We start from the raw sequence: 14751 nt of genomic DNA on the forward strand, positions 1-14751 counted from the left end.
ATAATATAATATATATTAATAATTGTAAATTTAAATACATAACACACCAAAACACTTGCACTTGTACCAATACCTTTGCTACCATCTTTTCAGCAATTTTTCGGTTTTGGTTTTTTGAACTTCTTTCTGTTCAAGGTATGCATCTCCTTTTCAATTTTTTTTAAAAATAAATTTATAATATTTTTTGTTATCATAATCTTTTCTGGGTTCTCTGCCATGGCTGCTAAACCTATTTCAATGATACTTTGAGGTTTTTCCGATTGATCACTGCACCAAAATTGGTACAATATCTGAACTAGCTTATTATATAGTTCCTTCTATCTATAAATTAAAATTGGCCTTTTTTTCTTTTGAGATCCAATTAATAAGTAATAATAAGTCAGTGTGATTAGTTGCATAGCTGAAAATGTCATTGACTTTTGCTGTAGATTCATATGTGCAAGATATTGATGAAAATTTTATGTATAGCCATTGATTAATGTTGGGAAAAACTGAAAATTGTGAGATATAATATATGCTGAAGGTTTGCGTTGTTTGATCTGTGTAGCTGTCTTTTGTGATTGTGTTTGGTAGATGTCTTACCACAGAAAACTTAGGTAGCGTTTGTTTTCGGAGACTGATAGACGAGATTAGGACTAAAATTTCAGTGCCGAGATACAAAATTTTAGGTATGTCTAGAAAGTGTAGACACAGGAGACTGAAATTTTTGGAAACAGATATCGAAACTTCAATAATATTTCAACACAGCCTTAGAGATTATTTGGGTGGACGAAAAATTAGGCAAATCTTGTTTTAGGATAGTGAGATTTTACCTATTTTGATATTTGCTTCCTTCTTCAAATAGGTTTATGCCTATAAATATTGAAAAAGTGAGGAATCTTAGCATGTTATGATTCATAATCATATTCTTATGGAGCATGAACCAAAAAGTTTGATGGTTCATGTTGATCTTTTGCATTCTTATCTTTCTTTTTCCTTAAGGATGAGTGAGAAGGGTGAAGCAGCAAAAGAAAGCCGTCCGGCTCCACGCTTGAACGAAAGGATTTTGTCATCTTTGTCACGCAGATCAGTTGCTGCACACCCTTGGCATGATCTTGAAATTGGTACTATTTTGATTAACCATGTTAACTTGTCCCTAATTACTTTTGTTTCACTCTATTCAATCTAAATTAGAGCACCTAAATCTTGTTACATATGTTGTATGCAGGCCCTTCAGCCCCACAAATAGTCAACTGTGTAAGTCAACATTCATATTCATATGTGCTACCTAGGTTCATATAAATCCATTGTTCCAAACTATGTTACCTTTTCTGCTTTGTTCAATGTGTTAGTTGATTCTTGCAGGTAGTGGAAATCCCAAAAGGAAGCAAAGTCAAATATGAACTTGACAAAAAAACTGGATTAATTAAGGTGTCTAATTTGTTGTTTTTACACTCCAATCTCCTTTTTTTCATCCATCGTGTTAGTGTCAGTGTCTGTGCTTTTTAGACTCTAGTCAACTAAAACAAAAGAACATAGATTGACTTCAAATTTATATAACTTTTTTCTTTAATATAAAATTTATGTCCAGGTTGATCGAGTTTTATATTCATCAGTTGTGTATCCTCATAACTACGGTTTCATTCCTCGTACTCTGTGTGAAGACAATGATCCTCTTGATGTCTTGGTCCTCATGCAGGTAAAACTCTCACCATTTTTGTTACTACTTAAAACTTAAAACTGCTGAAATAATTTTTGACATGTTTGGATTGCCATTCTTCTCAATCAAACTTTACATTCATTGAAAAGATGATGCTAATTCGAAATCAACTTCTGTGCTAGCCATCTTATGTTTACATATAGTATATATGTAACGATAAATTACTTTGGCGATCTCTCCAATTCAAAGTTTAAACATTCTTAATCAAGTCTATATAATGTACAAATGTTTCTCAACAAAGTTCCTTTATTTTAAATTTTGTGATCAAGTTTCTATACGGGATAATATGTATGCAGTATAGGGACTTGATCGCAAAAGTTTAAACTAGAGGGTCCTAGTTGAAAAACATTAGTACAATTCAGGCACTTAAGTACTTAACCTATGAACTAAAAAAAAAAATATATATGTATGTATGTATGTATGTATGTATGTATGTATGTATGTATATCTATTAGTAGCTTACTGAATTGTTTGATATGTGGTAGGAGCCAGTTCTTCCTGGTTGTTTTTTGAGAGCTAAGGCCATTGGATTAATGCCCATGATTGATCAGGTATCTTTCTTTCTGGTTTTTTTTTTTCTTTTTCCACCATTTTTCATCATATAACAAAATTGTCTCTATTGGCACAGGGAGAGAAGGATGATAAAATCATTGCTGTATGTGCTGATGATCCGGAGTATAAGCACTACACCGACATCAAAGAACTTCCGCCTCATCGCCTCTCTGAGATCCGTCGCTTCTTCGAAGACTGTATCCTTAAAACAATCTTAATTCGGTAACTTGTTGCCTAAGTTTTTATGTTCTTTCGCAATTCGAGCACAGTTACTTAACAAATTGTTTAGACAAGAAGAATGAGAACAAGGAGGTGGCAGTTAATGAGTTTTTGCCGGCATCCGCAGCAGTTGAAGCCATCCAGTACTCAATGTGAGTGTATATATATATTCAGCAACTATTAAGTCCTGTTTGGATTTTATTTTCATTTTTCGGCTTTAGGATTTTGAGTCGAAAAAAGTGAAGAGTAAGAAAATAAAGTAAAATCCCATAGTCTGTCTTTTACTTCTTATTTTCCTTTATTCCTTTACAAAATTCTGAAAACACATAATATTGAAAACAAAAATAGAAACGAAACAAACCTGTGGATTGTTTTCCCCTTTTCCCCTTCTCTTGTCCAGCTAAATTTGATTACGACAAGACACTTCGGCATCCTTCAATCTTTATAACCGACCCCACTTAGTAGGATAAGACTTAATTGTAGTTATAACGTTAAAAAATATGTGGTTTCGGTGCAGGGATCTCTATGCTGAGTACATTATGCAGACCTTGAGGAGATAAACAAAGAATACTATATTCTCCATGAAATACAATAAGCTCTGAATTCAGGACAGTTTTGGAATATGATGAAATTTTACATATATTTGTACTTTATACTCATTTATTTGGATGATATTCCAAACTAACACTGCTCAATTATGTAATGCTTCATATTCAATCTTAGTTGATTGAATTGTTTTCTTACTTAAACATGTATGCAAATGTTTTCTGGATTCATAGCCATAAGAAGAATTTATATATTTGATAACTTTATCTGATTAGATTGTAGCATAGCAAAAGGCAACAACTTCAAAATGAAAATTGAAAAAGAGTAATTAATTATACACTAACAAGAGTCTTGCCGAGAATGATGTCATCTGTCGAAAAATCGGCCTCTTTTCGATAGGTTCCTCGGCCGAAGTCAAGGTTGTAAGAGTCTGCAAGGCCTCCTACAAGATCAAACTCATTCTCAAATCCAAGCACACTCTTTGACTTCTCTGTTGATGCAAAGAAATGCTGGTCACGGAATGGGAATGCTTTCTTCTTCCCAAAATCATAGTCTTTAGGGTTGTAGTGAATCAGCTCTGGCTCAGGAAAACCACCAGCCTGTAAAATGAAAACCGCGGCAGCCAATATATAACTAACACTCACATACAAAAATGCTATGTGTACACTAAAATCATTCACCAAAATTAGTCACCATGATTTTGGGATACATCTAATATGGGTTTTCGACATAAAATTACGAGTAATACCCCAAATTAGTTCTTAAAAAAGAAAGTTATAACTAAAATTTGTTAAGGACTAAATTTTTTTAGGACTGATTTGGAGGATTACTCTCTGTTAATAACGATTCTTGCTTAATTACCATAGCACATGCCCTTGCTAGGCCATCAAAAGTTACATACTTGTCTCCTGAGATGTTGAATATTTCCTTACTGGCTTTTTCATTACCAAGAACTTGAACAAAAGCTCTTGCCAAATCCTGCAATATTTTAGCCACAAATTTACTAGTATATATACATATACATAAATGTGATTGAATATGATTACATATAGAGGACAGTGACATTGGGAGTTTGGTTTGGTACCTTAACATGACCAAGCTGTGTTATCTGAAGTCCTGAGCTGGGAATCGGAATGGGGCGGCCGGCTTTCAACCGGTGGAAGAACCACTCCTCAACAGGGTTGTAGTTCAACGGTCCATAAATGTAGACCGGCCTTATTGAAGTCCAGTTAACACCTCTTGATTGCAGCAAGCTCTCTGTCTCAAGCTTTCCCTTATGCCTGCTCTTTGGATCCACTGCATCAACCTATCAATTTTTCTTAACAAGTATTAGTATTCAATTAACATCCTTCAGGTGCAACCCTTTTCTGGACCCTGCATTAACGCAGAATGTTTGTAAAGTGTAAACTGACCTCGGCATGAGGCAATAGATCAGATTTGAGATAGACACCAGCAGAAGAGCAGTAAATGAACCTTGAAATGGCATGACATGAGATTTAGAACCCAAATTTAATTTGATAATTTCAAACAAGAACTTCATTCATTTCATAACATAATAAATCCCTGAAGATTTACAGTTCGAACATATTAGTCTCTAAAGAAAAAAAAAATACTAATAAAGTTCTCCAGTTGGACAAGTTAGTTCAAATTAAGACCTTCTACCCTAATCATAGGGGCTAATTTGAACGTAATGTATCCACATCTGCTATTTTCTTTAGAGACTAATATATCAGAAGTGTAAATCCTCGTAGCTTTATTTGTAACTTTATTCTAATGTTGCCAGAGACTAGTTGAGCTTACTGTTCGAGGTTTGGGAGCGCGTCGAGAATAGGCTCTACTTCAACTGCCTCTCTTCCTAAAACATCATTGTGACGTAGTATTTAAGGTAATGCAAAGAAAGGACGAGGGAGTATTAGGACCCGTTTGGTTTGCGTTTTCATTTTCAATGTTTTCTGACGCTGATAATGAAAGACGCGAACCAAACAAACTTTTAGCTTTCTCACCATTAATGTCATAGACAACATCAAAGCCTTTTGCTGAGAGACTAGATTTTACAAATTCAAAGTCTTGCCTATCTCCTTTCAAGTGCAGTATCTGCAAAACAATACATAATTGTTATGATTATGCAATCAGTCATACATCAAATAATTAGTAAGTTAAACTAATTTTTATTCTAATTAGCATATGCTAAAGTGACTAAGTAATTACAATTGAGCCTATATCTATTGCTAATGAAAATTGATCTAAGTAACAAAGGGAATTCTGAGTGACACACCTTGGAAGAGAAATCGGCATAATCAGAATCAGATTCACCAGGTAATTGTTGAGTGACAGGAGCTTTTCCTCTTGTGAACAATGTGACTTGGTGACCCTCTTTGACAAGGAGCCTAGACAAGAACACACCAATGAACCTTGTACCTCCCATGATTAGAATCTTCTTGGTGCTTGATGCTGATACATAGAAGGAAGCTGATTTTGGCTGCCATTGTTTTCTCTTGAAGTTAATATGAGAGTAGTGGAGCTTGGTTCCAGAGAAATCAGAAAGAGAGGAAGCTAAGGGGGAGAAGGAGAGTTGGTTATTCTGTTGGGAAGGTGTAACTGCCATAAACCTTGCCATGCTTCCTTCTCCACACACAACACAGTTAGATTCAACTAAAATTTGAAAGTGTTAAACACTTTCTTTCACTCAATGCTTCTTCTTACTTGGTGTTGGTTTGTGTTCTCTCATTCTTGCACTTCTGATAAGTCATGGACCCCACCTAAGCTCCACCTCATCCACACCTTCTTAGTCTTATTTATTTAGAAGTTAGAACCACATCCATTTCTTGTATATATATATATATATATATATATATATATATATATATATATATATTACCACCTCTTATTTCTCTCCACCTTCCAATTCCAAACACAAGGAAAGATAGGCCAGACAATGGCAGAGAGAAAATGTTTCCATTCCTAAGTTTCTTAACTTTGATATGCAATACAAAATTTCAATTTTATCGAGGAATAAAAAATTTAGGTAGTGTTTTTTTTTCCAGATCCTGAAACTGGTGATCAGCAATCGAAATTAAAATTTACTAAAATTTTAATAATAATTTTTTTAAAAAATACTTTGTTTTAATTTTTTAGATTCTAAATATATTTTTAAATTTTTATATCTATCTTAAATCAAATATAATATTTAGACATAATTTAATTCAGTATATTTTATACTAAATATAATATAGAGATTTAATTTAATTTTAGTCTTCTTTATTTTTAATATCTGTCTATTAATTTTAATCTTCCTTTTTAAACGCAACCTAAAAGATACATCAATTTAAAGGTATAAATACAAAATTTATTCATTTGAATCCAGCATACAAGCACGGAAATGTATTATTTTCTCATTTTTTTGTTGATCTTAAAAAATATATATAATTATATATCCAAACTTGTATGATAATTTTTATGAAAAGTAAAAAGTTATTAAATGAGAACTCTCAAAAAATTGAGAGGATCCATTCCCCTCAAAACATGTGTGGCTTTACTTTTATCGAAACTCAACTATGGAACTCTTTGCCGAATTAGCCCATGTAATTACTAGTAATATTTGTACAACGATCCCTAAAAACCTACATATTATACAACTAGACCCTAAAAGAATAACAATTTACATAAAAGCCCCAAAAAAGGGAGAAACCTCAAAACAGCCCCAAATTCCCAAATCGCCCCTTAATTCTCTTCTCTGTAGTCTGCATCACTTCTTCCTTCTTTCTCTTCTTCGTTCTGAGTTCCCCTTCATCCGTCCTCTCTTTACCCGTCGCGCCACTTTCTCCGCCGCTAAACTGCTCTGCTGCCTACTGCTACTCTGCCACCTCCTCTGGTTCGTATTTTTTAAATTTTTTGTTTCCGTTTATTTATTTTTTCAGGTTTTCCTACGTTCTTATTCATTTTTCTGTTGTTGCTGTTAATCTATATTTTCTTTTGTTAAAAATGTTAATCTGTTCTTGATTTATTGTTGCTGCTTTTGTTATTGTATGATATTATTGATATGGTTACAATCATTGTACAGAGATTTATACTTATAATAGTTTAAGGGATGGTACTGGATCCAATTGTCAGATGAGTTTTTTATTTTTGGTGCATTGAATTTAGGGTTTTGGGGGAGTGCTTTTCTGCTGTGGCAAATGTGTTATGCTATAGAATATCAAGTTGGTGACTTGTTAAGATGATAGCTGAGACCTGTTAAATAGTTCGATATGTTTGACTAACTGCTTTGCTTAACATAATACAGGTCAACATCTTATTAGGTTCTTAATTAATTTTTTCGGATATGGATAGGAATATTTTAGAAGAAGTACCTGTTTAGATTGGGTGTTGTATTTGAGACTTGAGAGTTGTTACTTGTTACATGAGACAGTGAGACTTTAGTTGATGATTTTCAATTTTGAATTTTTATGTATTTTCACATCTGCAGAGAGTATGTTTGTGTTATTTTGTGATTATTTATGGTTTTTAATATATTATATATTATTTTATTATAATTTGGTTATTCTAGTTGAATTCCGGTTAAACTGGTTATTCCGGCAAAGAGAATAAATTTGAAACAGTGATGAGTTAAAAGATTAAATGTGAGGTAGATAAGTGGATATTAAACCTCTTATTTTATTTACTGTGAAATACAGTTATGTGACTATTTCAGAGGAAGAGAAAGGAAGGGAATTGGTGGAACTTGTTGTATTCAACTGAATTATCATCCCTTGCATTTCTGGACTCTGGATCTTGTATATCCATAAACTTCTTTCAGATTTACAAACATGTTGCAGTGCATATTCCTTCTTTCCGATTCTGGGTATTACTCTGTTTCCTATTATCAATTTGTCACCTTCTTTAGAATTATTGAACCAACGGTTCTTGATCTCTCGTTTCGCCAGAGAGGTGATGCTAGAGAAACAACTCACTGGCCACCGTGTAGATCGCTCCATATGTGGCTGGTTTTGGGACCAATCCATTTCTCAAGGTGACTCCTTTAAGGTACTTTTCTCACATTATATCTTCAAATTTTTGTTCTCTGCATCACCTCTACTGTTTTTATTTAGGGCATTCTTCTGTTCTTTCTGAATAGCAACTTCCAGTTATTGCTTCTCCCACACATTATCTTTTCCAAGTTTTCCGTGAGGGAATCACCTTTCTGGCTTGCACCCAAGTTGAGATGCCACCATTGATGGCCATTGAGGTATTTTATTTGTTTATACATTCCCTTTGCAGCTCATAGTTTCATGAATGATACTGTACACTGTTTGTTTTTAACTGTCTGATTCTTCAGTTCCTTTGTAGGGTAGCAGATGTCCTCAATGATTACCTTGGGGGTTTGAACGAAGATTTAATAAAGGACAACTTTATCATTGTTTATGAGGTACTTTTCTGAAATACTTCACTGGTAGAGTTCCATGTGAAATGAAATGTTGTTAGGCTTTCTTTTTACTCCTTAACTATTCATCCATTCGCCTTTCACTCTGCTACCATTGCCAGAATATTTCTAGGATTTGGCCCCTTTATATTTGTTGTGGTTTTTGTAGCTGCTGGATGAGATGATAGATAATGGCTTCCCACTAACTACAGAACTTAACATCCTGCAAGAGATGATAGCTCCACCGAATATTGTAAGTAAAGTCTTGAGTGTTGTCACTGGCACCAGTTCCAATGTAAGCGACACCCTTCCTGGTGCAACTTCTTCTTGTGTTCCCTGGAGAACGGCGGACACAAAGTATGCCCAGAATGAAGTTTATGTAGATCTTGTGGAAGAAATGGATGCTACAATAAACAGGTCTATATACTCATTCTCATCTCTCACTTTTTAATAATGGATCACTCTATGGGTGGTTTATTTGTTCATTTCATTTATGGTCTCTTTTTTGTGAAATAAGGAATGCTAAATATTTCAAACTTTGAATCTAAAACCAAACGTGAATCGAAATAGTTTTTAGCTCACCCAAGGCATAAAATCTTACATATACACATCCTAAATATCCAATAAAATATCTCAGGTACAACTATAGTAGGATCAAATCATTTTTATATAAATGGCTAAGCATCTTGAAGAAATGTAGCAATCAAAGGGTGATGGACAACTGATGTTCGCATATTTTTAATAGACTCCATTTTGTTGATGAACATTGACTGCGTTTCTCACAAGGAAAGGATTCAACAAACGATGATCTTGGAAACTTCTCTCTGTTTTTTATACTATACTACTCTTTTTCCAGTTTCGCTCCTAAGCCTGCCACACCTTTTTTGCAAGCTTAGTGACAGGATACTACTGATTCTAGTAATTTTGAACCTCTGTAACATTATGTGACTGACATTTATCTAAGATCATCTCAAGATTCGTCCTTAGTAGTTTAAATCTTATGCAGCACTTCTTTTATACTTGCTGCTAAACAATTCTGCTGATTTAGGGATGGAGCTCTGATGAAATGCGAGGTCTATGGCGAAGTTCAAGTAAATTCCCACATCACTGGTCTTCCTGACCTGACGCTTTCATTTACAAATCCTTCGATCCTAGATCAAGTGAGGTTCCATCCCTGTGTTAGATTTCGCCCATGGGAATCACATCAGATTCTTTCATTTGTGCCTCCTGATGGACAATTTAAACTTATGAGTTACAGGTAAGCTGTCCAGCTTTATGTTTAAGTCTGAATCAGAATTTGAAACCTGATTTTGGATAAAGAAAAGTAATTGTGAAATGAATTTCGTTCCATGTATTCCCAGTTTTCTCTTAATATTTTTGTGATTCACTCTTGTTTCAGGGTTAGAAAATTGAAGAGCACCCCAATATATGTAAAGCCACAGTTGACATCAGATGGTGGGACATGCCGTCTTAACGTAATGGTTGGCTCAAGAAACGATCATGGAAAGACTATTGATTCAGTTACAGTTCAGTTTCAGCTTCCTTCATGTATTTTATCTGCGGATCTTACCTCAAATCATGGAACCGTAAACATCCTTGCTGACAAGGTACCTAACAATTAGCAACGTTTCTGCTTAATTTTTTGGTCAATTATGTATGTTCGAATACAACCTACTTTGCTCTATACTTCAGCATGCAATTTGAAGCTGTCTCTGTATTCTATTTTATCAGACATGCACTTGGAACATTGGTCGGATTCCAAAAGATAAAGCACCTTCAATGTCTGGAACGATGGTGCTCGAGACTGGATTGGAGCGCCTTCATGTCTTCCCTACATTTAGAGTGGGTTTTAAGATGATGGGTGTTGCTCTCTCTGGCCTGCAAATAGATAAACTGGATTTGAAGACTGTACCTTACCGTTTCTACAAAGGTTTTCGAGCTGTTACCCGTGCAGGCGAATTTGAAGTCAGATCATAACCTTGTGTATCCCATTAAGAAGTCCTCTGAGACATGATGAGATTCTAGAGATGAAATTCTGCTACATAATGGCTGGTTTTATTTGTAAAGTGAATACTTAATAGTGTGTTCTGCTGTCTGAAATATCTTGTTTTCATGAAGCAGCATTGCCACTTATAATTTGAATATAATGTGTTATCTTTTGGTCTTTAAATTGGCATTAGTGTGAGTGAATTGTATGTTTTTCAGATGAATGAACGGTTTCTATTACTTATCTAAACTTTTGTTGAGTACCAAGTGCATCAAAGATGAGAACAATGACAAACACACTGTCAAAATCTGATACATTGAAGATAATGAAGAATTGAACTGTTAATGTTTATCTTAACACCTCAATCTTCTAATTGGGTTAATTCCAGTAGTTACAAGCTCATTAGTTAGAATCAAGGAGAACGGTTTATGATTATGCCAGATTAAGTACCAATCTTGTTGACTCGAAAAGAATCCATGACTTGGCGAAGATCATTTTGTTCCTCTGCAAAGACATTCTCCGGCACCTGCAATCTCAGCTCATAGAGTTGGTTGTTTTCAACCCCTAGAGCCGAAAGATACCTCCGATCCCACTCCATTCGCACCACGCGCTCTTGTGGCATAACAGCAAGCTCATTGTTATTTGCATATGACTTTATGTTTACCTATATATTCGATTTGATCGGATTCAGTTCAATGCACGGAAATGAAACTCATACTCAAAATGTAACTGTAACTGTAACTGTAAACCAAACCAAACCAACCTCAACTTGGTAGTACAACTTGCCATCATCAGCAACTCTTGAAGTTGTAGAAAGGATGTTGGATTCGCGTCGAACACCAAGCCTTGTAGACATGAACTCGGTGAGATACTGCTTGAGGACCTTCTTTCCGGCATCTTCAGGTGTACCCAAGTCCTGGACACTCTTGTATCTGGAAGATGAAGGGGATGAAATCTCCACAGATACATTTTCGTCGAGAATGTAAGGGTCTCTGAAGAATATGTCAGCACCAGCACCTCGTACTTGGATCCAGTTGCTGGGATACCTGAATGAGTAGCCATCAAATGCGTCTATGTATTCGCGCAACGGAAGCGACTGCTGAGCCAATGCATCAGAGCCAGCTTCAAAGACAATGTAAGTTGATAGGAGCAAGGACAAGGCTTTCCTCCTTGAAACTGCAAAAGCCTTAGTCTGATTCATTCATTATACATTATAATTAATTAGCAGACACATATATATGCCTAAAACACAATTACCTTTGGAAAATTAGAGCCTAAATTATCATTTTTTATATACTATGTTATAAATCCCCTTACATATTTTACTTGAATATAGACTATCATACTTGAATTTAACTCTAGATAATTAACTTATCGTATCATTTCTATTATTATCGGATTATAAAACTTAACTTGCAAGGGGCAATACGCCGTGCTCGACCCAGCTCTAGAGAAATACTTGCATAATCCTAGAGTATATTTAATACGCGTTCTAAAAATTTATTTTTATCCAAACTGCAATAATGTGTTGGGTTTTTTATGCGTTAAAAACATGCAATTTGGATGTCTCATACTATCCTCCAACCCGATAGACTAAAGACTAATTCGTCGCGAATCTAAGCTCTATTTAAGAGTCAACCGCTAGCCAATAAGTTAGAACATGAACAAGGATTCAAATCCGACACTTTCCAAGTTGGTTATGCAAAACATAACTATTATAACATAATAGATGAGAAAGGTAATTTATTATATAAAAACAGAATCAAAGAAGAGCATAAAACAGAGAAAGAAATTGATAGATATGGTATCAAACTATCACAACTACATGGCCACACCAACCAGTGAAATTTGTTATAAAACATTATTTGGAGTTCAATCAAATTCTTTTATGAGAATTCTATTTGATAAAGTTAACACACACCTTGGAAGAGTAATCACAGGGCAATTGTTGAGTGATAGAGGCTGCTTTCATCTGCCATTGTTTTCTCTTGAAGTGAATATGAGAGTAGTGAAGCTTAGTTCCAGAAAATTCAGAAAGAGTGGAAGCTAATGGGGAGAAGAAGAAGAAGCTTCCTTCTTCTGCCACTGCCACAATCTTCGCCATGCTTCCTCCTTAGTTTGTGTTATCTCATTCTGATAACTGATAAGAATAAACAATTAAAAAATTATATTATTAATTAATTATTTTAAAGAAAAAAATTGAGCCAGACAAAAAAAAAATTGGGCCTTATATAAAGCTAGCTAGCCCAATGCAGTATCCATAAAAAAATATATGAACATCTTTCTAAATACTAAATGGATTAATGGTAGATATTTTTTATACCTTGAAATCTTGAGAGATTATCAACTCTTTTAAAAGGGTAAAATAGAATATAGTTTACTTATTGAATTTTATCTCATGTTTGAATTGTTGTGTCCAATTGTATCTTAATAAAAAAAATTCTGATACGTTTGGTCATATCTAAATACCATCACGTATTAACGTGTTCAGTCTTATTCTTAATATGTATTTTTTAAATGAGTTTAGAAATAGTATATTAATACTTTATATAATTAAAAAATTAATTTCTATTTTAATATCAATAAAATATTAAAATATCATTAATTTATCCAAAAATACTTTATATTATATGTGTGTGTGTTTTCCTGCATAAGATTTTAAAATTTGTGTGTCCGCATATTCCGTGTCGTGTCGTGTCTCATATCCGTGTCAGTATCGGTACATTATAGCTCATAGATAATTTCTAACTTAATTAATGTTTTAAAATGTGAAATTCAACACCTTAACATTATCAAATGGTGCAATAATAATAATAATAATAATAATAATAATAATAATAATAATAATAATAATAATAATAATAATAATAATAAGTTACATATTTCTTTTTCAAAATGAAATTTATATTATGTGTTTTCAGTTACAAAATTACTCCTTAATACAAATGTATTTTTGAAAGAAAACAGCCAAAGATCTGTTTTCCACTGTTTGATAACTCGTTAGGGTGTCAAATTTCACTTTTTAAAACATTTAAAGAGATAAAATACATATCAACCAAAGTTAAGTAATCTTTTTGTCCTAAATATTTTGTCTATTTTCTTTAAAATCTTTTCTTCACCCTATTTTTGTTTTGAAGACTCTTAAGCTTACTAATTAATGCTATTCTAAACATTACGCTTAAAAAATATTTAGGACAAAAATAAAATGAAAAAATGTTAGAAATAAAATTGAAATTTGAACAAAACATTTGGACAATATATATATATATATATATATATATATATATATATATATATATATATTTAATTTGTTGGTATATATGTACAAAATTTATTGAAATATATGATGATGTAATATATATCTATATATACAAGTTGAATGGAAAAATTAGAATCAATTCACCTGAAAACAAGTCATCTTTTACTAGAAATGACCTAAAAATCAACAAGTACTAAGTTCAAGATGCCATTGCCTTTTCCTTTCCTTTGGGTGACCTTGTATTTTTTGTTGGCCTGGTGCCATTGCCGTTCAATATGTATATAAAATTTAATTTTGATACACTATCAGTGTAAAATTATTTTACACATACATTCAATCATATAACGTCATATTAGTAAAAATACCTACCTTTTATATTAATCGCATAAATGATTATCTAAGAGAACGATTGTGATTGTACGATTGTATAAAACGTTTTATACTGTTTCTGCATAAAAATTAAACTCTATATATATATGGTGCTAAAATAAAAAAATTAAATAAAATAACCAGCTAGCTAATAGCTACAATGGAGGGTCCCTTGGTTCTTGGATTTTAGTTACCATGGAAAGAAAAAAAATTGCGTCTAATAAGAATATATGAACATGAATTTTGATGGCTATGAGTAAAGATCAATCACCCAATAATATTCTCTTTGACATGTGAACATGAACTCTATCATGCAATTGTCAAAGAATGCCCACAAAGCTACTAAGAAAAATGGACATGCTTTCTAAATACTAGCGTTTTAATAGACACGTGTCTATTAGATTGTTTTTTCAAATTTTATGTAATACGATAAATATAAAATAACTATAGTAATTTAGTAGTTAAAAAAATACATTGTTTTATAATTTAATTAGGTTCAACTCAACTTTATAACTATTATTGAATTATATTCTATAAAAAATTGGGTGAGCAACCAAACTATAGTTATTTTGGTGATCATACTTGACAATAAAAATATTGTGGATTGGATGAATGAAAATAGGTACAAGTTGGGACTTTAGAGTTTAGAATATTGAGAAATAAAACTCATGTGGCTAAATCAACTTGGGTTGGTCGAGTGGTTAGCTCACTTGTTCGCTTAA

General features: G+C 33.2%; 4 protein-coding genes across 7 annotated transcripts; 2 read left to right on the forward strand and 2 right to left on the reverse strand.

Moving 5' to 3' along the window:
- Nucleotides 1-3277, forward strand: LOC112734642 (soluble inorganic pyrophosphatase 1). The gene is made up of 9 exons (XM_025784053.2): nucleotides 1-135; nucleotides 982-1103; nucleotides 1208-1236; nucleotides 1345-1410; nucleotides 1571-1678; nucleotides 2185-2250; nucleotides 2328-2448; nucleotides 2541-2622; nucleotides 2988-3277. Exons 2-9 carry the CDS (start codon nucleotides 983-985, stop codon nucleotides 3028-3030), a joined length of 636 nt encoding a protein of 211 aa, XP_025639838.1. The 5' UTR covers nucleotides 1-135; nucleotide 982; the 3' UTR covers nucleotides 3031-3277.
- LOC112734632 (chloroplast stem-loop binding protein of 41 kDa b, chloroplastic) lies at nucleotides 3247-6002 on the reverse strand. Its single transcript, XM_025784043.2, has 7 exons — nucleotides 5292-6002; nucleotides 5020-5110; nucleotides 4817-4871; nucleotides 4429-4489; nucleotides 4101-4322; nucleotides 3878-3994; nucleotides 3247-3615 (listed from the first exon to the last, which is right to left on the reverse strand). The coding sequence occupies exons 1-7, from the start codon at nucleotides 5631-5633 to the stop codon at nucleotides 3349-3351; spliced, it is 1155 nt and encodes a 384-aa protein (XP_025639828.1). The 5' UTR covers nucleotides 5634-6002; the 3' UTR covers nucleotides 3247-3348.
- LOC112734650 (AP-3 complex subunit mu) lies at nucleotides 5885-10650 on the forward strand. Of its 3 annotated transcripts, none has more exons than XM_025784064.3 (9): nucleotides 5885-6887; nucleotides 7690-7856; nucleotides 7939-8038; nucleotides 8130-8240; nucleotides 8331-8420; nucleotides 8584-8831; nucleotides 9463-9672; nucleotides 9814-10021; nucleotides 10146-10650. In XM_025784064.3, exons 2-9 carry the CDS (start codon nucleotides 7822-7824, stop codon nucleotides 10389-10391), a joined length of 1248 nt encoding a protein of 415 aa, XP_025639849.1. In that variant the 5' UTR covers nucleotides 5885-6887; nucleotides 7690-7821; the 3' UTR covers nucleotides 10392-10650. The 3 variants fall into 3 exon arrangements, with proteins under 3 accessions (XP_025639849.1, XP_025639855.1, XP_025639863.1); XM_025784070.3 differs by having other exon boundaries at nucleotides 6732-6887; nucleotides 7707-7856; XM_025784078.2 differs by having other exon boundaries at nucleotides 6742-6887; nucleotides 7939-8024; nucleotides 8104-8240.
- A 50-nt stretch (nucleotides 10651-10700) lies between these two features.
- Nucleotides 10701-12560, reverse strand: LOC112734674 (psbP domain-containing protein 1, chloroplastic). Of its 2 annotated transcripts, none has more exons than XM_025784097.3 (3): nucleotides 12323-12560; nucleotides 11165-11593; nucleotides 10701-11065 (listed from the first exon to the last, which is right to left on the reverse strand). In XM_025784097.3, exons 1-3 carry the CDS (start codon nucleotides 12503-12505, stop codon nucleotides 10844-10846), a joined length of 834 nt encoding a protein of 277 aa, XP_025639882.1. In that variant the 5' UTR covers nucleotides 12506-12560; the 3' UTR covers nucleotides 10701-10843. The 2 variants fall into 2 exon arrangements, with proteins under 2 accessions (XP_025639882.1, XP_025639891.1); XM_025784106.3 differs by having other exon boundaries at nucleotides 11165-11587; nucleotides 12323-12558.
- Between the last annotated feature and the right edge of the window lie 2191 nt (nucleotides 12561-14751).

Source organism: Arachis hypogaea, chromosome 2 (genome assembly GCF_003086295.3).
Source record: "Arachis hypogaea cultivar Tifrunner chromosome 2, arahy.Tifrunner.gnm2.J5K5, whole genome shotgun sequence".
Taxonomy (NCBI): domain Eukaryota; kingdom Viridiplantae; phylum Streptophyta; class Magnoliopsida; order Fabales; family Fabaceae; genus Arachis; species Arachis hypogaea.